The sequence below is a fragment of the Vombatus ursinus genome, unplaced genomic scaffold, assembly GCF_900497805.2.
Source record: "Vombatus ursinus unplaced genomic scaffold, bare-nosed wombat genome assembly UNPS02014809.1, whole genome shotgun sequence".
Taxonomy (NCBI): Eukaryota; Metazoa; Chordata; class Mammalia; order Diprotodontia; family Vombatidae; genus Vombatus; species Vombatus ursinus.
This window is the reverse complement of record NW_020954587.1, coordinates 18,505,001-18,531,615: the sequence shown is the minus strand read 5'-3', so window position 1 is coordinate 18,531,615 and position 26,615 is coordinate 18,505,001. Positions and strand designations below refer to the sequence as shown.

At 34.6% G+C, this 26,615-nt stretch overlaps 1 protein-coding gene across 3 annotated transcripts in view; it reads right to left on the bottom strand.

Moving 5' to 3' along the window:
* ERG (ETS transcription factor ERG) overlaps positions 1 to 26,615 on the bottom strand; it is a 190,456-nt gene that overhangs the window by 139,964 nt on the left and 23,877 nt on the right. Inside the window, exon 1 of one of the 3 annotated variants that reach the window (XM_027875595.1) lies at positions 5,529 to 5,647. The exons of 1 other annotated variant lie outside the window; for it this stretch is intronic. In XM_027875595.1, the coding sequence (XP_027731396.1) occupies positions 5,529 to 5,546 (18 nt within the window). In that variant the 5' untranslated portion in view covers positions 5,547 to 5,647. Of the gene's footprint in view, positions 1 to 5,159; positions 5,296 to 5,528; positions 5,648 to 26,615 lie in introns of those variants that run through there. One more of the 3 variants, XM_027875596.1, reaches the window with a different exon arrangement.

Genomic DNA, 26,615 nt, shown 5'->3' with positions numbered 1-26,615 from the left:
AATTTTCGCCAAAATCCTATCAGCAAATGGTTTTTCTTCATTGCAAGCTTACATTTTAGTGTTTATTTCTTTTCCATCTGAATACAAAACATTGTGTACCCACCATAAACAAATTATAATCTCAAAAAATAAGTAACTGCTATTTCTTATTACTTAATATCAATTCTCAAAAAAAACCATTCATCAATCAATCCATCTATCCATCCATCAGATTTTTGGTTAAGAATTAAAAAACTCAAAGAGAAACAGAAAAATTCTTTCAACAAGTCCATAACTAACAAAAAGATTACTAGAATCGGTAGGCACTGGAGGAAAGATCCAGACTGGGAAGCAAGAATGAGCTCAGGGGAGCAAGCTAGAAGCTTAGAACAGTTTCCTGACTGGGAATTCCAAGGAATTCCCAGGAATCACAGAGTTTTGAAGAAGAACAGTGATGCCTTCCAGCACATTGAGCACATACACATGAGAAGGTAGGTGCCAATGGCAAAAGTCCAGAAATTAAGTCAAAAACCAAACAGGAACCAGCCACCCGCTCAAGAGGGCAGGAGGGGGGTCACAATGGCACTGAAATCAAGTACCACATCAGAAATGGAGGCTGGAAAATACTAATAAACAGAAGAAAACACCAAACAAAGTGAATGGTTATGGGTCAAGAGAAGAGAAAAACTCAAAAGAAAGTAACATCACAGCTATAAAAAGCATTTCATAGGAAGAAAAAAATGGCTTGAATACAAGAACTAAAAGAACACCTGAAATAAAGGAACAAAAAAAATATTATTTAACCTAGTATCAGAAAAAATTATTCACTCTAATTGAGCTCCCAAAGAAAAAAAAAATTCAGGACCAAATGAAATTTTGAGGAAATTCTATCAAGGATTCAAAGAACAATTATTAAATAAACTATTTGCTAAAATAGGAAAAGTGATTCTTTGAAACTCTATGATACAAACATGGTTTTAATATCTAAATCAGAGGGAGACAAAACAGAGAAAGAAAACTATAGGCCAAAATTCCTAACAGTGACACAAAAATGTTAAATAATGTATTTCAGAAAAAAACATTAAAAAAAATGGATTAATCCCATGAATATAGTCTTGGTTCAATATAAGGAAAATTATAAACATAATAGACAGTAATGATAACAAAATAATAAAAAATCATAATAATATTAATATATGCTTAAAAATTTTGACAAATTCTAACATCTTTTTGTTTTTAAAAATACTAGAAAACATAGGAATAGATAGGAATCTCTCCACAAAAAAAGATCAAAGGAAACAGAAAGAGATTCATACAAAAGTATAACAGCGCATTTTATAGTAGCAAAGAACTGGAAACCAATGAAGTATCCTTCAATTGAGGAATGGCTAACAAGTTATGGTCTATTTATATAAAGATTACTATTGCACCTTAGGAGACATCGGGGAAAGTCTACACCTAGATGAACTGATACAGTTAAGTGAGCAGAGTTGAGAACAATTTATACAATAGCATTATAAAGAAGAATGAGTCTGAAAGACTTGAGAATTATAATATAATCACCAACTATGATTCCAGAGGACTAATGGTGAAGCATGTTACCCTCCTCCTGATAAACAGTTGGTTGACTCAGTATACAGAATACAAGATGTATTCTCTGACACCAATGGGGCAATTTAGTTTGCACAATTGAACACAATTGTTACAAGCCTTTGTTTTTCTCTTTATTCCAACAGTAGGATGAAGAGAGAACGATGGAGGTTAGAGATAGGGGATGGGAGGAGGGAGAGAGGGAGAGAGAAGGAAAAAGAGAAGAAGAGGGAGAGGAAAGAAGAGAGTGAGACAAAGAGATAGAAAGAGAAAGAGTCAGAGAGAGAGAGACAGAGAGAGACAGAGATAGAGACAGAGAGAGACAGAGACATTTTAAGTATTTAGAATTTGCCAGGAAGTCCAGAAAGCATCACATTCAAGCAGGGCAGCTTTGAAAGGTTGAACTTTTGCACTTAAACAGAAAATCAAATTGTATGTTATAGAGATCTACAATCTCATATATAATCATCTTTTCCTATTCTACTATTACAAGGGAATATCCATCATTTGGCATTGGATAAATTAAGGGAAAAAAGTTTCAGAGGGAAAGAAACAAGAAAGACAACTTTTGAACTATTAGACTGAATTTATTATATAATTCAAAATAAACATGCTAAATGTAATGAAGATTCATGGTTTCATATAGAATCTTCTTTTTATGCTCTTTGTATATTAAAATGTTGTTTTGTTGGTATTTATCCACATTCAAAATAATAAACATTTAAAAATTTATAAAATCAGGTAGTATTTTTAAGCATCAGCTAAGTCCATGAAACTTGTGCTAATATTTCAAGGAAACATCTAAAATATTTTTAGACAGCAATTGAAAGAGTAATGCTACCCTTTCTATCTTGTTTCTTCAATAAGTTTCAGCATTCTCAATTAATGAGGATGGGGTTTAGCTGTTCTTCACTTAAATAGTACATTATACTTCGTATCCTTTTATAAACATTTCTGTGAGATAGGAAAATGTCAACATTTACATTTTAAAATGAAGTAACTAAAGTGTATATATGTCTCTATGTCATGAAACAAATCTTCACTAGAACTATCATTCAAACAGATGGCTTTCTCTCAATCAAGTTATTTGTATGCCTGCCCTTTAGTTTTAAGTCAAGTGTGCAGGTCCCCTGAAATTTGCAGGCAAATCTGTAATGAGTTTGATGTAAAGCATTCTTCAGTATAGCCAGATAACGCAGAAATAGACTAAACTCACAAGTATCATCGTTCCTTGTGATTTACAACCTTAGAAAAAATACTTTTTAATCTAATCTTCAAAGCCAAGAACATTCATATATAAAAGGGCAATAATACACTCAGTTTAGATTAAAAACTTGCATTTCTTCTGTTGTATGAATTGTATTGCTCCCCAAAGGGGAAAAAAGGAATTACTATTACTACATGCAATGGGCTAGATGTATCAATTCTTAGTTCTTCAACAGGTAGTACACAAAAGTACATTAAAATATTAATTACAAAATATAACATTGAAGACTTAAACTGAACTTTATCATAAATTTTATGTTTAATCAAGCAATGGTCTATTTCCTGTGTTATAAAAAGAAATAGAACCCATTTGAAATCAGACATTATCTTGAGATAATTGAAAGTGTATCTCCCAATTTTAATAAACAGCCATAATTTCACCTTTGCTAATTTTAACTAACACAAATAAATCTGTAGGTATCAGTCTAAGATATTTTTCTATTATTTAAACAAATTTGTAAAATCATCTCATCACTCAGGAAACTAATAGATACCTGCATTAAAAGGATTGATCTGCAGAACTGAGCTATTTTATTTAACCATGTGATAAGTATTGATTCATTCATTAGTGATTTTAAGCATTCATTTAGAACATGATTTCATATACAAAGATATATAATGTATAAACACTTTATGATTAACGTATTAACAATATATCATTCTGTAAAAATGTAATATACTTGTAAGAAAACATTTAAATTTATTAATGATGTTGAAAATATTCTAACTTCAAAAAGTACATATTTAAATGTATTCTAGTATAACAAAAAGGTGATACATTTGTATCACCCTTTTTGCAAAGCTATTTGCTCAGATAAAGGACCTACATATCAATAGACTTGATAGATGTCCTGTTTCATGCTATAGTTTTGTGCCCTTGTGGATAGTTACAGAATTCATCAGGACATACAATGTATTGTAAGATATCCAAACTATATTGTGTATATTGTAGATCTCCAGGTAGAAAGGATTTATAGAACATCAGCAAGAATTCTACATAATAAGAAGGCATGGATAGGTTGCAAATAGCTCCTTTGAGAGGGTTCCCACTTCAATGAAATTACAGAACCACTGAAGTATTAAAGTGTTATTTATTTATTTATTTTGCTTCTATGAAACACAGCTATTACCCATTGTGTAAGTGGAAAGAAAAGGCAACATTTTAATGTGTATAGTCCAACTTTTCATGTCTTTGAAAAATAAAAATGACAATACATCAAAACTTTTTTTTTTCAAAAATTCCTTGCTTTTTTCAAACTAGTTATGTGGAAGTTCTAGTACCTGATTTGTCTAGATTAAACTGTTAGAAATCTCAATATAATGATAGTTCATAGCTCACTGGTACATGGATTTTTTAAATACCATGGGTCACGTCATGTTCCCTGAAACGTAACATAACATATTTTAAAAGCCTAATATAGCAGAGAAAATAAAATGAATGTTTCTGCTATTGTCCAGGAATAGCATTAGAAAAAAATTCCATTACAATGTACCATTCTTACAGATTACAATAAAACCCAACTAAAGAGAATTTTTTTCTTTTTGGATCTCCACATGTATTTCTAGACAAACTTTTCTGTTTTCCTGAGTTTTAACATTAACCAGAACCTGAGATAAAAACATGAATTTCATTTCAATATTTTGTAGCAAAGTTAATAGCATGTAATGAACACAATCTCCTCCAATATTTAGAGTCTGATTTGGTTGCTTTTTGTTGGTGGTGGTTGGGTTATAATGGGAAAAGAATATAAAAGTTTCCCCAAGGCATTGGAATCACTGAAAATATATATGACAGTATTCAAATATAGTCAGTGCTTTTTGATTTATAGCATACATAAAACTAATGTAATTTCTAAGAATTAGGCCATATTGAGACTTTGATCTTTACAACTATCACCATAGTTATCTACATACTATCTCTGTGGAAATATATGCAAAGAAAATACAGAGCTTTACCCACAGTAAGACAATCACCTATAGAGTCATTACTTCTAGAAACCTCACAAATATTTTGCTCGAAGTAAAACTTAGGCATTGCTAACAAAGAACTAAGATACTCTATTTTCTTATAAGTACCACTCAGTCACAAACATTTTGCATATATATATATGTATATATAAAATGAACATATGTATATTCGATACAGAGTAGCCATCAGAATGTAGATCTTACAAAATCAAGCCAATAATATCTGTAGACTCCATTTGAAAGAATGGCTTGCCAGGTGCCCCTTCAATTCTATTTGAAAGGCTTTACATTGTTTAACATCAAAATGTTGTTAAAGAGTATCCCAAAATTAAACATTTATAAAAACATTTTTTTACTCAGCCTGTGACTGCTTTCCAGGTTAGTTCAGCTTCTAGTCAGATATACATCCAAGTCGTACAAAATGATCATTAAAGAAAATGAAAATTCAAAGGTGCCGCAAAATAGGGCTTTGCAAAAGTAATCCATGGTACTGAGTGGTTAATTTAAAAACCCTATTTTTTTTCTCAGTTTGAAGTTTTTAAACCTTGCGGATGGTTGGAGTAGGAAAAAGGAAATTTACTAGGCAGTACAAAGGAAATCTTGTTGTCCTCTATTGTGGCAGTGGGGGTGTTACCCAATCCTAACTTATCTATGTTGATAAAGGAAATCAAAAGCAGAGTAACAAGAAAAAAGTTCCTGTCAAATCAAAAGGTACCCATCCTTACCTTAATAGTGCTGGCCATAGTGCATTCAAGTTTATTAATCGTTAATTATTGATAATAATAATTATTGCTTCTCTCTGACCAGAAAGTAGTTTTGATGAGGTTGTTTAAAGCGGATGAGATTGTGCTAAGTCTGGGAAATGAAGTCAGCCAATGGCAGGAAGAGGTTTCTATTGGTCCTGGCTACATGACTCGAAGAAACAGGATATTTGGGAGCAGAGAGATAAGAGACCCTAAAAACAATGTTGTTTTTCTTGACTACATACAGCCAAGATTTGTGTTTTTTTCCCCTAATTAAAAAGAAGTGTCAATTGCTTGTGACTGGCTGCTTGAGCAGGTGTGATTGGCTGTGCACTGTGTGTAACATTCTGCACTGAAGCAGGATGCAGGTGATGGTCCAACTGGGCCAAGTACTGTGCAATTTCACATAGGCTACTCCCTGGGGACCCACATATTTAATAAGTCTACCAAACAGGATCACTAGGCATTGATAGTCTCTGTCTTGTCAAACCTCCTACATATCATTAATAAGGAATCAGATAAATCAAGGTGTCCTGGCCTTATGACTTTCTCATGAAAGGAAGCCGTCAGGTAAAGTTCATTTAACAGAGCCAAGAGATATTTATTAATAGCTCTTTTTTTAATATTTTCAAGTTTCTAGTCAATGTCTAAGTCCCAAAGTATCTTAATAATCCTTTTTACTTTTTCTCCTTTGATGTGTACAAATTTAAAGATTCTAGATTTTATGAATCAAAGTAAATAAAACAGGGGAAAAGAATCTTTTCATCCATTTTGCTAAAAATCCAAATACATACTCAAAATTTCTTCAGTTCACTACAATCACACAATGCCACTGGGAATATTGCCACTTGGCAAAAGTCACAAAGGCAAAGAGACTCGGACACCCATGGGATTTTGCCTGTATGTTATGTGAAATGATTAAGCAACTTTCAAAACTCAATCCATAAGTTCAGGGTCGCTTTTTTTTGTTTGTTTTTCTTTCTCCTGATATCAACAACAACAACAACAATAGCGGCTAACATTTAGACAATGAATACAGACATGCACATTACTTAGAGAATTTCCTACATAACTTTTATTACTCATTTTCAGGAAATGACATACTCTGGCAGTAACATTTTGCCTAGACAGGCTACAGGAAAGTTACACAAGTGAAAAGGTGTGGCCCAAATATGTAACAGAAGAGAACACAATAGAGTCAAATCCTGAATCAAAGCCAACTAAGAGCTTCAGCTAATTGATCAAGGAGCTGATTTGATGAAGCCTTCAAGGCTGCAATACAATTCAATACAGATCACAGGACTCATTTTTGTAAACTAGCCTGTTTATTTTTTGTGTACCTTAAAAAAAAAAAAACAAAAAAAGCTGATTTCACCTTTGTGCCAGGCCAAGAAAAATGACTTATATGAAATTTTTTCTTTTCTGTGTGAAAATCAAAACCTAACCAGTTTATAGCAATTGTATTTGGTGGGAATGTTGATTTCCTCTCCTTTCATCTCCAAACAATGAGTGAGATGAGTAGCTGATTAGAAATTCATTTCCCCTAAGTTTTCAAAACACTTGGAGCTGTTTTATATGGGTAATTTCCACCCAATGTCCTTTAGTTTCTTTTCTTTCATTAGAAGTAATAGTCTAAAATTGCATTATAGCACACAGTGCTCTACTATGGTGGTACTTAACTACAACTTTTAAAGTACAGTTCAATAATAAGGAAAAATAGACAAAAGAAAATTCTTCATGATCCTGTAGTTGACACCTCTCTATTTCTTCATAACATATTCTTTGTCTCTGTAGTAGAAAGCATCAAGGATTTTATTTCTATTGAATTGTTTCATTCTAATAGAGCACTGTAACCCTTCATTTTCCCTGACTCAAACATAATTCAACTGAAAAATTAAATATTTACATGTAAGTTTTCTTTGAGTCAATGTAAGCTTCACTAGACAAAAAAAAATCAAAAAATGTATTTTCTTGAAAATATTTGTAAATTTAAAAATAGAAAGACCCCAATATACCTATGCATTTCAGTGTTTTTAATAGGAATGAGTGCTGTGTTTTGTCAAAAGTTGTTTTTTTTTTTCATTGATTGAGACAATTATGTGATTTCTGTTGGGTTTGTTATTGATATGATCAATTATGTTGATAGTTTTCCTAATTCTGAACTAGTCTTGCATTCCTGATGTAAATCCCACCTGGTCATTGCATATGATCTTTTTTCTATATTTCTATAATTCTCTTGCTAGTATTTTACTTAAAACTTTGACATCAATATTCATAAGGGAAATTGATCTATAGGTTTCTTTCTTTGTTTTTACTCTTCCTGGTTTAGGTCTCCACACCATAATTGTATCATAAAGGAAATTTGGTAGGACTCCTTCTTTGCCTATTTTTCAAAATACTTGTATAATATTAGAATTGTTTTTAATTGTTTAATTAATTAAATAATAAGTAAAAATTAATTGTTTAATTAATTATTCTTGGTAGAATTTTCTTGTGAATCTATCTGGCTCTAGGGATTTTTTTGTTAGGGAGCTCATTAATGGCTTCTTCAATTTCTTTTTCTAAGTAAGATATGGTTATTTAAGTATGCTATTTTCTTTTCTGTTAATCTGGACAGTTTATGTTTTGTAAATAGTCATTCATTTCACTGAAATTGTTAGATTTATTAGAATATAATTGGACAAAATACCTCTTAATGATTGCTTTAATTTCCTTTTCATTGGTGAAAATGGAGCCGAAGTCACTCCTTTCATTTTTGATACTGGTGATTTGGTTTTCTTCTTTCTTTTTTTTTTAACATTAAATTAACCAGTGGTTAATCTATTTTATTGGGTTGTTTTTTTTTTTTCATAAAACCAGCTTCTAGTTTTATTTACTGGTGCAATGGTTTTCTTACTTTCAATTTTCTTTATCTCTCCTTTGATTATCAAGGCTTCCAACTTGATGTTTAATTGTGAGTTTTTAATTTGTTCTCTTTCTGTTTTAGTCCATGCCCAATTCATTGATCTTCTCTTTCTCTGTTTTATTGATGTCAGCTTTTAAAGATATACATTTTCCCCTAAGTATAACTTTGGCTGCATCCCATAAATTTTGGTATGTTGTCTTATTGTTGTTATTCCCTTTAATGAAATTAAATTGAGGACCTACTAATAATATACACTACAGGTTCAAAATGGAGACTAGGTAGTAACTGGGAGCTTAATTTCCACTGTGTTTATTGATAACTATGCTTCTATGATTTGTTCTTTGACCCACTTAATCTTTAGGATAAGATTATTTAGCTTCTGATTAATTTTAAATTTATATTTCCATGGACCTTTATTGAACACAATTTTTGTAAAATTATGATCTGATAAGGATGCTTTTAATATTTCTGCTTTTCTACTGAAATTGTGAAGTTTTGTGTGCTAATACATGGTCAATTTTTGTACTGCTGAGAAAACAGTATATGCTTTTCTATCCCAAATCAATTTTCTCCAGTGATCTATCATATCTATTTTTCCTAAAATTCTATTCACTTTTTTAACTTCTTTCTTGTTTATTTTATAGTTAGATTTATTTAGTTCTGAGAAGGGAAAATTGAGGTTCCCCACTGGTATAGTTTTACCATCTATTTCCTCCTGTAATTCATTTAACTTTTCTTTTAAGAATTCTGATTCTATGCCATTTGATGCATATATGTTTAGTATTTATATTACTTCATTGTCTGTGGTACCTTTTAGCAAAATGTAGTTTTCCCCACTTATCTCTTTGAATTAGATCTATTTTTGCTTTTGCTTTGTATAGGACTGTGATTGCTACAGTTGTGGTTTTTTTACTTCAGCCAAAGCATAGTATATTTTGCTTCCACCTTTTTTTTTATTGTGTGTGTGTCTCTCTGCTTCAAGTGTCTTCCTTGTAAACAACATATGATTCTGGTTTTTAATCCACACTGCTATCCATTTCGGTTTTATGGGTGTTCATCCCATTCACATTTAGAGTTATGATTACTACTTGTGTACTTCCCTCCATCCTACTTTCCCCCTCAGTTTATCCTGTCTCTTTCTCCTTTCACCCTTTACCTCCTCAAAAGTATTTTGCTTCTGACCACTGTCTCCCCCAATCCATCCTTTCTTCTGCCAGCAGCCTCCTTCTCTTATCCTCCTCCCTTTGTACTTCCCTCTAGAGTAAGTTAGATTTCTATGCTCAACTGAGTGTGGATGTTATTCCCTCTTTGACCCAATTCTGTTGAAAGTACGGTTCAAGCTTTACCCCCTATATCTTCCCCTCAACTGTAAAAGCTATTTTACACCTCTTTTGTATGAGTTATTTACCCCATCCTGCCTCTCCCTTCCCCCTTCTCCCAATGCATCCTTCTTTCTAACCCCTTAATTTTTTAGATATCACCACATCATAGTCTATGTGCATTCCATGGATACTCTTTCTAATTGCCCTAACAATGAGAAAGTTGTTATGAGTTACAAATATCATGTCCCTGTATGGTAATGTAAATTATTTAACCATATCAAGTCCCTTATGGTTTCTCTTTCTTGTTTACCTTTTTATACTTCTCTTGGGTCTTGTACCTGGAATTCAAATATTTCATTCATCTCTGGTCTTTTCATCAGGAATGCTTCAAAGTTCTCAATTTCATTACATATACATTTTTTCCCCTGAATGATTATATTCAGTTTTGCTGGGTAGGTGATTCTTGATTGTAATAGTAGCTCCTTTTTCCTCCAGAATATCATATTCCTAGCCCTCCAATTCTTAAATGTAGAAGTTGCTAAATCTTGTGTTACCCTGACTTTGACTCCATGATATTTGAACTGTTTTTTTTCTCTCTGTTTGCAATATTCTTCTGGAATTTTTGCATAATATTCCTAGGAGTTTTCATTTTAGGATCTTTTTCAGGAGTTAATTGGTGAATTCTTTCCATTTCTATTTTACCTTCTGTTTCTAGCATATTAGGGCAGCTTTCTTTGATCATTTCTTGAAATATGAAGCTCTTTTGCTGATCATGACTTTCAGGTAGTCCAATAATTCTTAAATTATCTCTCCTCCATCTATTTTCCAGCTCAGTTGTTTCTCCAATGAGATATTTCACATTTTCTTCTATTTTTCACTCTTTTGATTTTGTTTGTTTCTTGATGTCTTATAGAAACATTACCTTCCCCTTGCCCAATTCTAATTTTTAAGGCATGATTTTCTTCAGTGAGTTTTCATATCTCCTTTTCCATTTGGACAATTCTACTTTTTAGGGAGTTCTTTTCTTCAGTGAATTTTTGTACCTCTTTTTTCATTTGGCCAACTGCTTTTTAATGAGTTCTTCTATTCAGTAGATTTTTGTGTCTCTTTTACCATTTGGCCTGTTCTGGTTTTAAGGTGATTTTGTTTCCAGTATTTTTGTGCCTCCTTTTCTAAGCTGTTGACTCTTTTTTCATGATTTTCTTGCACCATTCTAATTTGTTTTCTCAATTTTCCTCTACCTTTCTAATTTGGTTTTTTAAAATTTTTTTGAGCTGTTCTGGGATCTGAGACCAATTCACATTTTTTTCTTTCAAGCTTTGCATGTAACTGCTTTGATTTTGCTGTCTTCTGAGTTTGTGTTTCAATCTTCCCTCTCAACACAGTAATTTTCTGTGGCCAGGTTCTTTTTCATTGTTTGCTCATTTTCCAGCTTATTTCATGGCTTTGAACTTTATGTTAAAGTTGGGCTCCACTCCTGAAGTGGAGGGGGTACTGTCCCAAATTTCAGGGTTTTTGCACTGCTGTTTTCAGAGCTAATTCTGAGGTTAGCAAGCTCTCAGTTCTTCCAAAGAGGTATAATCCAAAGAGAGGTGCGGTCACTCTTCTCCTGCCCTATGATCTAATCTGAAAGTGACCACAAAAAACTCTTTTCAGTCCTAGAACTATGCAGGGCTCCTGCTCCTGTTAGTACTCCACCTTGCCCTGGGACTCTATCTCACAACCATGTATGGGCAATGCAACAGAGTCCTGCTCCCAGTGCCAGCAAAGGGTCCCCTGCAATTTTCATCTCACCAATTACCTCACACCTTTACTGTCTATGGGCTGAGAGTTCTGGAAATCACCACCACTGCTGATTCAGTCACTAAGGTCTGCTATTGACTTGTCTTGCATCATTTTGTTTACACACATTTTCTGAGTTTACACACATTTTTAACAGCATGGCAAAAATCTGAAAGACTGACAACTCCTTCATAAAAAATTATTTTTCTGAAAGTGAAATAATAGCGTAAATATGCTATGTATTGTCTCCAAGATGACACACTAACTCTTTGAATGCATAATGCTTGGAATACAAGACATTAATGAATGTCTTAGGAGAAGAATGTGCTTGGATCTTTGGGGAGAATGACTATATGTTTTTAACCACCTGGACCTGATCTGCAGTGGAAAATTACACTAGGCACTTTAGGGCTGATATGGGCTTTCCAATTTTAAGCAAAGATTCTCACAACATATTAATTTTTAAGTTTTTAGGAAGTATTGTAATAGTTACAGTGATGAGGTTGATACACATGTTGTCAGAGCTAGCTCCATGTTTGGGAGGCTCCAAAGAAAAATATGAGAGAGAAGCGGTATTAAACAGCCTACCAAACTGAAAGTCTATAGAGATGTTGTGCTGACCTTCTTGCTGTATGCCTGTGAAACCTGGACAGTCTGCCAGTGCCAAACCAGGAAACTGAATCACTTCCATTTGAATTGTCTTAGGAAGATTCTGAAGATCACCTGGCAAGATGAAATATCAGACACTGGGGTCTTTTCTCAAGCTGAACTGCCAAGAATTTAAACTCTATTGCAGAGAGCACAACTCTGATGGGCACTCTCATGGTCTCTCTGAAGAACTTTGGAATCTCTTGGGAAACGTGGGAGATACTAACAAAAGACCACCCCACATTGTGTGCCCACATTAAAGAAGGTGCTGAGCTCTATGAGTAAAGCAGAATTGCAGTAGCTCAAAGGAAACATGAGGTGAGCAAATTTAGAACCATCTCCACTCCAAATGTTCATATGGACTATTTGTGCCTGATCATGATAGAGCCTTCCAACCTCATATTGGTCTAATCAGCCACTATCAGACACACTGTACCTTGACCCTGACATAGTGATGTCATTTTGGTCCTCTTCAGAGAACAAAGGATGACAACCAACCAAGCAGAGTGCTGCTGGACTTGGAGTCAGAAAAAACCTGTATTCAAATCCTATCTCTGACACTTAATAACTGTAAAACCATGGCAAATCACTTAACCTTTATGAACCTTAGGTTGTATAGATTGGTATAGGGTTTTTTTAAGGGCAGTTTTGGTAATTTTATTAGTCCTACAGAGAGAATTCATAAGATATTGATTTTGTTCTGAGATAACATGACTCAGGCCTATCCTTGTGTAATTTAAACTTGATAAAAGAATGAAATAAGACACTCATAGACTATTTGACAGTTAACAAAAGGAAATCTACTTATCCATACTGAGAATATATTCAAGGAAGTCATGCATTGAGGATATCTGAAGTTGATTCAGATGAATAATACTCCCTTGCCTGAGTTCCCCCTTGTGATCTGCCAACCAAGCATCTGACAGCATCTGAAGCACTTTATGTCTATTTCATACTCAGGTGATGAAGAAATTATGTCAACAGCCTGAGCCCTTAATCCTCAGAGCCAATTAAATCTCAAAGATGGTTTCAATGTATTTTGAGGGGGACAATATTACTCCCATATGTTTGATATGGCTTAAGCTATGGGACCCTGGGCAAATCACTTAAACCTCTGTTTGCCTCAGTTCCTTCATCTACAAAATGATCTGGAGAAGGAAATGGCAAACCACTCCAGTATCTTTGCCAAGAAAACCCCCCAATGGGGTCATAAAGAGTCAGACAGAACTGAGAAATGACTGACTGAAAAGCTTCACTTCTCTGTTTATCCCAAATTAAATACATCAGGGCAAAGGAAAACTTGGAAGATATTATTGAATTGTTTCACTTGCAGCAGTATAAAACTTTAAAGACTATATGCAAAGGCTTGGAAACACGTATAGAGCACCTGGAGAGGCTTCTCTCCATCTGGAGAAACTGAGAAATCTACTCTTGGGGGTATGATGCATAAGAAAAGTGCCTTATAGAGAGTATAGAACATGTCTAAACATTTTGAAACTGGCCAACAATAACTATTGAAGAGGAGAAACTTTGTTTGACTACAGAGGTGTTCACAAATTTCTTTTAATTTCAGCTACCTCTTTTACATATTTCTTTTTTGGCTTTATTTAGTAACTCCTTAGCTCATGGTATCCAGTGAGAGACCATGCTGACTTTGAGGGCTTTGAAAGGCTATGAGAACAAGTCACAAAAATCTGAAAGTCAGAGCTCAAACTAAACTTTATAGCCAGCATAGCACTGATGTACCAAGGAGTGACTTTTAGATGTTATCTTCAGGACCCCAGGCCAATAGTAGCTGAGATGTCAGCTCATTCAGGAGTTATGCCATATGTTAAAATGAACTTGGTAGAACCAATGTTATGTAGGAATTCAGCTAAGTTCTAACTTACTCTCCCAGAGACATAAGTAGTTAGGGTAAAGTATGCCCCTGAGGTGCTGGGTAGAGGCTTTTAGGTTTGTTTTTGCTATATCTTTAAAGTAAATATCACTTTGTAAAATCTAATTAAAAGTAGTTAAATGGAATTGTTATAGGGGCTCAAGTTTATGGCAGTGAAGAAGAAACTCTCCCAATCCCTGGGGGTACCCTAGGACCTGAAGGCAAATGTAGCCAACTTGGCTCTGGGAGCAAGTGCCAGAGCATGCACACTACATATGGTTTAATCATGCATTTCAACATTTTCAGAAAGTTATACATATCTGTATGCTGAATAATAAATCAAAATGAATAATATCCCTAGGACATTAACTTCTTTACATGGATCCATATTTCTTCTAATTTGATAATGAATGTAAGTCATTTTATAAAATTGAATAGAACAAAGATTTTATAAATACATGTTTATGAACAAATCAATATGTTCTATTTATGCCAGCTTTGACCTATGGTATTTCATATACTTTGAAAATCCAGTCATACCCTTTGAAATTATGTCCCAAAAGCAAGTAAATTGTGTATACCCTTTGACTCAGTGATATCATTACTAAATTTATGCCCTAAAGAAAGTAAAGAAAGAGGAAAAAACCCATGCATACAAAAATATTTATAACAGTTCATTTAATGGGGGCAAAGAAACTGAAGAGGTACGGAATGGTAGAACAAGTTATGGTGACCTGGGAAGACGTGTGTGACTAATGCAAAGTGAAGTGGGCAGAACCGGGAGAACAATTTATACAATAACAATAATAATAATGCTGTAAAGACAAACAACTTTGAAAGACTTAGGAACTCTGATAAACACAGTTGAGTAGCTCCAGAGGACTCATGATGAAATATGCTATCTACCTCCAAATAGAGAGGTAATGGACTTAGAGTGCAGATTGAAATATATACATAGGCATACACACATATGTGTTATGTATGCATGCATGTATTTATAGATACACGGCTAATGTGACAATTTGTTTTAACTGAATATACATATTTGTAATGAGCTTTGTTTCTTCTTCTTTTTCAATGAGTAAGGAAAGGAGAGGTGGAAGGAAAACAATGCAGAGCTAAAAATTAATTAAGACTAAATTTTAAAATAAATTAATAAAAATATAAATCTTAGGCATGCTCTGCTTGTCAACATAGGAAAGCAGCATGCCACTTATAAACCTATTGATAATACCTATCCAAAATTAAACTAAGAAAAAGGCAATTTGGAAGTAACAAATTAGCTTTAGAAAGGCTCTTCTTATACTACTAAAAGAATTACATATATATTGATTTATTCATACATTTATTTGTTTGTTGCACAAGCTATGAGGGAAGGGACAAATCTGTGATTTTATTGGTTTCCCTGTACTGATGCAGATGAACATAATTTATCACCTTAAACAGCTGTCTGAGACTCTATCACGCTAACTAGAGAGTCAAACTTTTAATATGTGTCAGAGATAGGACCTGAGGCCAAGTCTTCTTGCCTGCAAGTCTGGCCCTCTATCTGCTATGCTTCCTTTAAGCTAATCAGTTGCTCCAGCTTTGGACTCTAAAAATGATCAATCTTGACTCCTCTTGGCAATTACAGAAAGATATCACCTAGTACTAGACTTATCCTAGAGTATATTGTGTTAGAAGACTTCAGTTGAAGAAAAGAAAACATTTACTTTTGAATTTATTACAAATAATGTGTCAAATAAGAAGTAAATGTTTACCTGCCGTTAGGTTTGTTGTATGAATACAACTGATGCAAAATACAAATGATGCAAAAATAACTCTACCTCAACTTACAAGTGCTTACGAGGAATTGATTTTATGGAGTAATAAAGTATCTGCTATGGTTTATTTTTCCCTAGATGGAAACCAGAAATAATCTCTGACTTATGCTTCCATTGTTACTAGAGGATGTTAAATATACCACCAAGATCCTTTAAATTGTTGCTATGTTCTTACTATGGAGGTACCTTTTTTAATTCATTGAAAATCAAATTAAGTCCAACAGTGTTTTATTCTAAAACAATGTGCCAGTGAATAGAGTGCTAGGCTCATGTCAGGAAGTTGTTGCTGTTGTTCAGTCATGTCTAACTCTTCATGACCCCATGGACTATTGCACACCAATGCTGTCTATGGGGTTTTCTTGACAAAGATAATGGAGTGGTTTGCCATTTCCTTCTCCAGTGGATTAAGGTAAACAGATGTTAAGTGACTTGCCCAAGGTCACACAGCTAGTAAGTGTCTAAGACCATATTTGAACTCAGATCTTCCTGGCTTCAGGCACAGCTCTATATCCACTGAGACAGCCACCTGCCTCCCAAGTCAGGAAGACCTGAGTTTAAATCTGATGTCAGACAAATACTATCTGTGAGACTTTGGGCAAGTCACTTAAGATCTATTTGCCTCTGTTTCCTCATCTACTAAAAGTGGATAAGAATAGTACCTACCTCCTTGTCTTGCTGTGAGGATCAATTGAGATAATATTTAGAAAGTGCTAAGCATAATGCCTGGCACATAATAAGTGCAACAAAAATGTTAGCTATTATTATTCTACAACAAGTTTTTTAAAAAATAAATTCTATTCTTATTACATTGGAAGAAAATATATGTTTCTGGAACTAGATGTCTAAAAGTAATACAAGTTATTTTTTAAATTTATTAGTTTCTTGTTGAATAGGAGGGTTTTGAAGAAAAGTAGAGTTAATGATGATATAAAAAAAGAAAGGAAAGAACATTGATGAATCATTTAAAAATACAAATAAAAGAGCAAAAGAAAATTCAGAATGAGACCAGACAAATAGAGCAGTGTTGGAACTACTGTGTTAAATTTGAAATATGTGTATGTGTGTGTTTTAAAAGCCGTATGCATTAAAGATTCACAATTTCATACGCTGGGCCTCTTTTTTCTGTTCTTTGAGTGTGTAAATATTCATTTTTGTTGATTCTTATCAAGTTCATAGTAATGAAATAAAAAAATTTTAAATAAAAGTTTTATTTAAACATATTTAAACTAAAAATAAAATAGAAAATTTTAAAATAAAATTAAAGACTTGTTGCAAAACATTGGAATTCTTTTTCTTTTAATCCCACTAATTTATTAGGAATAAATTCCAAACATGAAAAATGGGTTACATCTTCTTAGGAGTTCCAACATAGAATCTTTTTTGTTTTAGGCAATTGGGGTTAAGTGACTTGCCCAGAGTCACACAGCTAGTAAATGTCAAGTGTTTGATCTGAGTCTGGATTTGAACTCAGGTCCTCCTGACTTCAGGGTCAGTGCTCTATCCACTGCACCACTTAGCTGCCCCTCAGACACAGAATCTTATGTTTATCTAGTCCAACTTCAGTCCTGGAGAGATGTAATTACTCTTCTGAGGTCAAACAGCTAGAATGACCAGTACTAGAACTCTAGCTAGTAGTAAAACTCATCTCCTGAGTTGACTTCCTTTACACCTGCCTTCCAGTCTCATAAAAATTCTGAGAAGGTTCATAGTTGCCTGATATATTATTGATATGTTAGTGAATTTATTATTAATTAAATGGAATATAGGACATATTTCTTTTCAAAGACTTTTTTCCTTTTGCATCTTTCTAGATTTGAGATGAATAGACTATAAACTTCAGTGGATCATACCAAATTTTACCTAAAAGAAAAAAAGTAGGAAAGAGTATTCAATCTGATGTCAGACAATGTGGATTTCTGAATCTTAGCTCTCTAACTTGTCATATGTAGGCCCCCGCTTCCTAATCCATAAAATAAAGAGAATTGGACTAGAAGATCTCTAAGTTTCTTTCCAAAATGAAATACTATATTGACATAACATCTCTTTATCCTATTGCCTTCCAGGGCTAGTCTGACCTTTATGGGTTGAATCAGGTTCTTCTAGAATAGTTCAAGAAGTGGTCAATGTTCTGGTAGCTATTTTTCCATACCAAGAAAAAAATACTATAGTGGTATATACATATAGCAAATTAATATGTGTTTAAGTGATAATAAAAATAACATTAATCATAATAATGAGGATGTTGTTTTACCTTGAAAATAAACTAAATGAAATAAACTGTGTTAGACATTTTCTCTTATCCTTATGACCTCTCAAATTCCTCCAAAATAAGATGTAAGAGATAAAGCAATTGCTATTGTCTCCCTGGACTAAGACACCAAGAACTCAAATGAGTCAACAACCAGAGGAATTAAGAGTACAGAAGGCTAATTAATCACTAATCCTCAAGATGCTCACTGAGCATACATTCCTCACTAACTCTTACACTTTTTAGCAGGACTACACAATAATCAATCAATAAACATGTATTAAGCATCTGCTATGTGCCAGGCACTGTGCTAGGCTTTGAGGATACAAGAGGAGGCAAAGGTAGATTAGAAAATCAACAGCATAGAATTGATAATTAAATCCTTGGGAGCTCATGTAATCTCCAAGTAAAGTAATCTCCAAGTATTTAAAGAGGAGAAAAGAGGGCCTAGGACAGAATCCTATAGGGACATCTATGGTAATGTGATATGATCTGGAAGAAGATACAGGAAACAGACAGAGAAAGAGAAGTCAGATAGGTAAAAGGAAAACCAGGAGAGAGTGATGTCCTGAAACCAAGGAAGAGAGAGTGACCAATGATGTCAAAGGTGAAAGAGAGGTTGAGGACAATGAGAACTGAGAAAAGGTCTTTGCATTTCACAACTAAAAGATCACTAATAAGTTTGAAGAGAATGGTTTTGGTGGAATGATAAAGTTAGGAGCCAGATTGTAAGGGGCTATGAAGACAATGATAGGAGACAAATATCTACCTATTATAGATGTTTTGTTTAGGAGTTTAACTACAAAGGAGAGAAGAGAGATAGGACAGTAGTTAGCAGGATGGAAAAATTAAGTGAGGTTTTTTTAAGGTTGTGGTTTAAGACATGGGCATGTTTTTAGGCTTTAAAAAATGAGTCAGTAGACAGGGATTGAAAATAAGCAAAAAAGTAAGGATGAAAGAGGAAGCAACCTGTTGGAGGAGACAGGATGGAATAAGATTGCTTGACAAATAGAAAGGTTAACCTTGGTAAAGAATAAGGCCATTTCATGTGAGACAAGAGGAAAGGAGGAAAAAGTGGCTGAAAAAACTTCAGTAATAGGAGATAAGGAAGAGGAAAGAAGAGGGAGTTCACGGATAATGGCCTCAGTTTTTTTTCTATAAAATATGAGGCAAGGTTTTCAACTGAGAGAGGGGAGTGAGGAAGTCATGGGAGGCTTAAGGAGAGAGATGAGAAGTTTGGAAGATATGCTGTGCAGAGTGGGATAGTGAGTTGATAAAAGGATGAGAAGTATAGTTGGACTATAGTGAGGTCACAGTTGAGGTTGTATGACATAATTCTGTAATGTACTTAGAAGAATTGGATGAATTTCTACGTCTTTGTTCAACAGTACAATACATCGATTGTGGGAGTGATCCAAGGCTGAGGATTGGCTGGGTAGGGATGAAAGAGAAAAGGAGAGCATAAAGTTGGTTCATCAAAGAGTCAAGATGAAGAGAAGAAAGAGTGACTAATGCAGGGGAGATGGCCTGGGAAAGAATCAAAGGGTCAAGAGATTGAAATTTACAGTAGGGACAAAGAGTAGGGTTTTGTAAGAGAAGGTACAGGGAGAGGTGAAAAGCCAATAGATTATGGTTGGATAAGGGGATTTTGGGGAAGCTAGGTAGTTCAGTGGATAGAGTGCTGGGCCTGGAGTCAGGAAGACTCATTTCCTGAGTTCAAATCAAGCCTCAGACACTTACTAGCTGTGTGATCCTGGATAAGTCACTTAACCCTGCTTGCCTCAGATTCCTCATCTATAAAATGAGCTGGAGAAGGAAATGTCAAACCACTCCAGTAACTTTGCCAGGAAAATGCCAAATGGGATCACAGAGAGTCACATATAACTGAAAATGACTGAACAACAACAAGGGAATTTCAGAATTCTTGAACATATAGGTGGTACATTTGTGGGTGATGAGAAGATCAAAGGTATGATCATGTTAAATGTTGCTGATGTATGGTAGAGGAGTAGCTCATGTAAGGTAAATTGAGGAACTGAGTAGTTGTGGTATTTTAGAGACAATAAGACTCATGGGTTTGTGTTCAAAGGTCTACTCAGGGATTCTCTTACTGCTGTTCTATTCCCTACCAGAACACCCTCTTGCCCTCAAGTTACTATTTTGTGGTAACAAGCAAGAGAATTAAACTCTGCTTTGTCCCTAACCTGTCAGGGAGGTGGAGATACACGAAAGCAAATGTGTGCCCTGCCTGGGGCAGCAGTACACACTGCTCTACAGCAATGCTGTCAAAGAACTAATAAACTGGGGCAGGATGCCAGGAAATATAGATTGTTCCACCAGACATGAAGGAAAGGGTACTGCCATTCAGCTGATATCAGTTATTTATCCTCAAAAGTCATTTGGGGCAGGGAGTGAGACCAGCAAAAAGTCCATCGTCTGGAGTATGGAAGGAGGCTGAGATAGCTTTAAGGCTTAGAACATCAGAGAGTCTGTTATCAAAGGGGAAGGAATTAGAAATTAATCTATAGAAATCAGATCTTGAACAATAAAAGGGAAAAAGCCTGAAACGACCACAGACTTCAGGAGGAAGAAAACTTACTTAAAAACCATGAGCACAAACAAATAAACCAATAGGGTAAATATTAATAACAGAAAGGAAAATGATCTTCCATTCCAAAAAGTCCAAAAATAAGTCTAAGAATCTTTGAATAAATATTGCAAGACAAAAGAGAATGAATGTGGATTTCCTAGAAAGCATGAAACCACACCAAATGGTTCCTAACAGTTAAGACAAAAACAAGAATCATGAAACCAGAATTTATAGCCTATACAACAAAAACAATCAGCAGAATAGAAAATTGATATCCTTGTTGGCAAATCACACCAAAGAAAAAAAAGAGAGAGAAAATGACTGATTGAGAATGCAAATCATGGATGTGATGAACAATCTGGAAGAAGAAAGCTTAAAAGCAATAATTTTTAAATGATCTCTATACAAGCAAAACATTGAATTCAAGAACAGTTTATAGAGAGACAACTTAAAGAAGATAAGTCTCTTTAAAGAATACAAGCCAAAAAAAACCAAACACCATTATGCAAGAAATAATATAAGAAAAGAGGTGACTCATTTGAGGGGGGCAGTATTAAAAAGGGAGATGGAAGAAAGAAAATAGAGAGGAATGTGTAATATACTCTAATCATCAATGTTTAAAAAATGGTGGGGGTGGAAATGGTGGGGGGGCAGAACTTTGCCAGTCTCTTAGCGAAAAGAAGATCTATAAAATAGGTAAGGTGGCAAAGGAAAGTATTGAGACAGGAAAAGGGGAAAGAGGGAAACTTTGACTTGGTGGTGAGAGGGAATCCAACTGAAGAGTACATGGGGGAGAGGAAGAAAAATATAATGGGACATGGAGATGTTACAGTGGCTATAATATTCATGGATTTGGTACTTAAAGAGACCACTACCTCTGAGAGAGTGCTGTTCTTTTATGGATAACATCTTGCCTCAAGAGAAGAATGATCAGGGCTCCTGAGGCTCCTGACATGCAGAAGAGTGAGACGGCATGGATCCAGAGAGGAAATTTCATGGCAAATAGAGGGGGGCAGGCCTGATAATGGAAAGTGTATGGAGTAAGAAATGAACCACACAACCAGGAACTCAAGAAAATCTCTACCATGGGACAACACTTCTATCCTCTCTATTGCATACAGGAATTGATACTTTCAAGTGGAGCATGATAAAATTAAGAGAAAGAGAAATATCTGCAAAGAAACTGTTCAGAAGAGGAAACTCAAAATAGAAGCTTTAATTCCATGAGGAATGCAGAGATTAAAGAAGGAATAAATATGTATAAGGAACATAAATCAAAGAATAGAAGTCTAGAGCAGACAGAAGATGAAAAGTAATGAAAAGATCAAGGGAATGTAATCCTTTTTAGAAAAAGGCATAGAAATGAGAAAAAATAACAAAAGACATTGAAAGGGAAGAGAAGAAATATATTATTTGACTACTTAAATCAGAGAGAAAAAGAGATGAGTTGGAAAACTAGATAAAAAGGAAATTAAACCCATAAATTAAGTAAAACTCCAAAACTAGGGAAAAGTGACAAAGGATGTCATCTTGTTTGGTGATCTTGGAGGGGGAAGGTTGAGGATAGAGGGAAGAGAGCTTATGAGAACACAGTTGTCTTAAAGTTGATTAAACAAAAATAACTAGTGAGATGAAATTCTTCCTTTGCAGAAGAAGAACAATCTTCACCACAACAAAAATCCTAATTCAGAAAAAAAAATATTTCATGTAAGTGAAGAAAAACATAAACCTAAACCTCATAATTTTAAATATGAATGGATTAAATAATCTGATGAAACAAAAGAGCATGCAAGATTGGTTAAGAAAACAAAACCCCATAATTTGTTGCTTACTGAAAAAATACCTAAAAAGCAAAGGCATACATGCCATCAAATCAAAAACAAAATAAAAATCACAATAAAAAAGGGATAAAAAAAGAAGCTACATTGTGCTGAAAGGAACCAGAAACGTCAAACCAATCTCAAAATTAAATCTGTATACTTCAAATGCCTTAGCATCTAAATGTATAAAGTAAAAAAAAATCACTGTCTGTTTTACAAGAATCCATACACAACAGTACAATAATAGAGGAAGGGAATAAATATTTATATAGTGCCTACAATATGCCAGGCAGGTGGTATTATAATGTTCCTCTTACAGTTGAGGAAATTGAAGTAAATAGAAATTAAATGACTTGCCCAGGGTCACACAGCTAATAAGTGTCTGAGCCTGGAATTGAACTGAAGCTTGATTATACGAAACTGAGAAGTTTTTACTCAAATAAAATTAGTGGACCTAGGATAAGAAGGGAATGGTCAATTTGGGTGGGTAGGTGGAAATCTATCAAACTTCTCAGACAGGGATTTTATATCCCAGATACATAGATAACTGGCATATATACATACATCCATACATACACACACACACATATATATATATATATACATAAAAGGAGAGAGAATGAGTGAGCAAGAACCAACTAACAGTCATTCCCCAATAGTCATTCCCCAATAGATGAGATCAAAGGATGTCAATAAATAGTTCACAAAAAAACAATTACAAGCAGTTAACAATGAAAATACGCTCTAAATCATATGAAAATATGTTCCAAATCACTAGTAATGAAAGTACACTAATTAAAATAACACTGAGTGTTCACTTCACACTCAGTAAGTTAGCAAAACTGACAAAAGATAGTAATAGTCAAAGTTGGAGGGATTTGGGGACAATAAGCATCCTAATGAATTGTTGGGAGAACTGCAAATCAATATAACCATTTTGGAAAGTAATTTGGAATTATGTAAATACCCTTTAACCTAGAGATTCCACTAGTAGGCTTATGCGCCAAGGAAGTCAATGATAAGAAGTCCTCATTTATAAAAAAATATTTAGAGTAGCACTTTTGTGATAGCAAAGAAATGGAAACAAGTATCAGATGTCTATATATTGGGGAATGGCTAAACAAATTGTGGTACATGAATATAAGGTAACACCAGTGTGCAGTTAGAAATGATAAATATGATGAATGCAGAAAAGTATGGAAAATTTTACATGATCTGATTCAGAGTAGAATAAGCAGAGCCAAAAAGAAATCCTATATATATATTACTACAAATGTAAATTTAAAGAAAAACTACAAAACAATCAAAAGTCAATGTTTTTTTAAAAAATTTTAAAAGCCACAGGGGTGGAGGGAAGAAAATTAAATGTAATAATACTTTTTTTTCCCCAAGTGTTCAACATTATGACAAGTTAAGGAAAAACAATCAAAAGAAGATATGGAAAACACTACAAGTAAGCTGATTTAATACCTTATTCTCTTTTCTATTGTAGTGATACTGAAAGGAATCTGTGGACTTTTCCTCTGTCTCTTTCTCTATGTCTCTCTCTTTGTCTCTGACTATCTCTTTCTGTTTTTCTCTGTGCATCTGTCTGTCTTTCTTTCACTTTTTCTTCTCCATCTCTTCCTCCCTCCCTACCCCTAGATCATATAGTTAGAAGTAGTTCAAGAAATGAAAGTTATTGGTATACTTACATGACTATCAGAATGAAAGAAGGGATATTGTGACAGCTGTTCAATTAAACATAATATGCCAAGTGACTCTAATAACCCATGCCTTGAATATTGACACCATGAAGGTGGAGTCATATTTTCCTCCTAGTCTACCAATACTTTAGAAGTTCATATTTCAGTGGGCAACATGAGCCCTCTTAATGGGATAATAAAAGGAAAAATAGTTGAGTATTCCAGTTTCACCTGGAAAATCTATTTTAAGAGTATGACATAAGTAATCTCTCTTCCTCCAGATAAATGGCAGCTTGCAGAGATTATACATGGTCTCAATGGCCACATGGTAATTAAAAAATAGGTTAGGGGGCAGAGCCAAGATGGCAGAGTAAAAGCAGTGACTTGCTTGAATTCTCCCCCAAACCCCTCCAAATACCTGTAAAAAATGACTCTAAACAAATTCTAGAGCAGCAGAACCCAGAAAAAGACAGTGAAACAAATTCCCAGCCAAAGACAACCTGGATGGTTGATAAGAAAAGTCTGTTGCACCAGGCTGGGAGAGGAGTGAGTTCAGCATGGGCCAAGCAAACTCTAAGCAAGCCTCAAGAGACTGAATCATGGGCAGCTGTGGTGGTTTCCAGACTTCTCAACCCACAAACGCAAAAGACAACTTAGAAGGTCAGTGGGAAAGATCTGTCGGACTTGGGTGAGAGAGGAGCTCAGTCCAGGCCTGGCCTAGCACAGCCCCCAGGGCTGCAGCCACAGCATCAGTGGTTGCTTCCAGAGCTCTAAGCCCACAGACAGGGGATTGAGTGGCTGATCAGAGGAGGATTGCAGGGATCTCTTTGCTGGTGCTGAGGCAGGATTTTCTTGCTTGCATCTGGGTCACAGTCCTGGATGGTGGTCCTGGGACAAGAAAGAACACTGGTGTGGTGGAGCTTGGGGTAGCATTGGAGAGGGAATCCTCCTCACAGTTCCAAGGCAGAAAAGAGCACTTGTGGTCACTCATAGACCAGAGCACAGGCCAGGAAAGGAGCAAATATCTGTCCTTTGATCATACCACCTTGGAAGAACTGAAAATTTACAGGTCCCTAGAAGTATCTCTGAAAACAGCTGCACAAAACCCCTGAAGCTTAGGACAGTACACCCTTCACACTGGAAGCAGAGCCCTACTTTAACAAAGAGTTAAAAAGTCAAATAATTGGTTGGGAACATGAACAAACAGTGGGAAAAAAACTCAGATTATAGAATCTTATTTTGTTGACAAAGAAGATCAAAACATACAACCAGAAGAAGACAATAAAGTCAAAGCTCCTATATCCCAAGTCTCCAAGAAAAACATGAATTAGTCTCAGGCCTTGGAAGAGCTCAAAAAGGGTTTTGAAAAGCAAGTAAGAGAAATAGAGGAAAAATTAGGAAAAGAAATGAGAGTGATGGAAGAAAATCATGAAAAATGAGTCAACAGCTTGCTAAAGGAGACCTAAAGAAAATATTGAAGAAAATAACACCTTAAAAAGTAGACTAACCCAAATGGCAAAAGAAGTTCAAAAAGTCAATGAGGAGAAGAATGCCTTAAAAAGCAGAATTGGCCAAATGGAAAAGGAGGTTCAAAAGCTCACTGAAGAAAATAATTCCTTGAAAATTAGAATGGAGCAAATGGAAGCTAATGAATATAAGAGGAATCAAGAAATTATAAAACAAAACCAAAAGAATGAAAAAACAGAAGACAATGTGAAATAGCTCATTGGAAAAACAATTGACCAGGAAAATAGATCCAGGAGAGATCATTTAAAATTATTAAACTATCTGAAAACCATGATCAGAAAAAGATCCCAGACATCATCTTTCAAGAAATTATCAAGGAAAATGGCCCTGATATTCTAGAACCAGAGGGTAAAATGAAATGGAAAGAATCCACTGATCATCTCCTGAAAGAGATCCCCAAAGGAAAACTCCTAGGAATATTATAGCCAAATTCCAGAGTTCCCAGGTCAAGGAGAAAATATTGCAAGCAGTCAGAAAGAAACAATTCAAGTATTATGGAAACACAATCAGGATAACACAAGATTTAGCACCTTTTACATTAAGAGATCAGAGGGCTTGGAATATAATATTCTAGAGGTCAAAGGAGCTAGGATTAAAATTTAAAAAAAAACACCTACCCAGCAAAACTGAGTATAATCCATTGGGGGAAAATGGACATTCAAAGAAATAGAGGATTTTCAAGCATTCTTGATGAAAACACCAGAGCCGAATAGAAAATTTGACTTTCAAATACAATACTCAAGAGAAGCATGCAAAGGTAAACAGGAAAGAACCTTATTAAAGTTGAACTGTTTACATTCCTATGTGAAAAGATGATATTTGTAACTCATGAGACAGACAGAG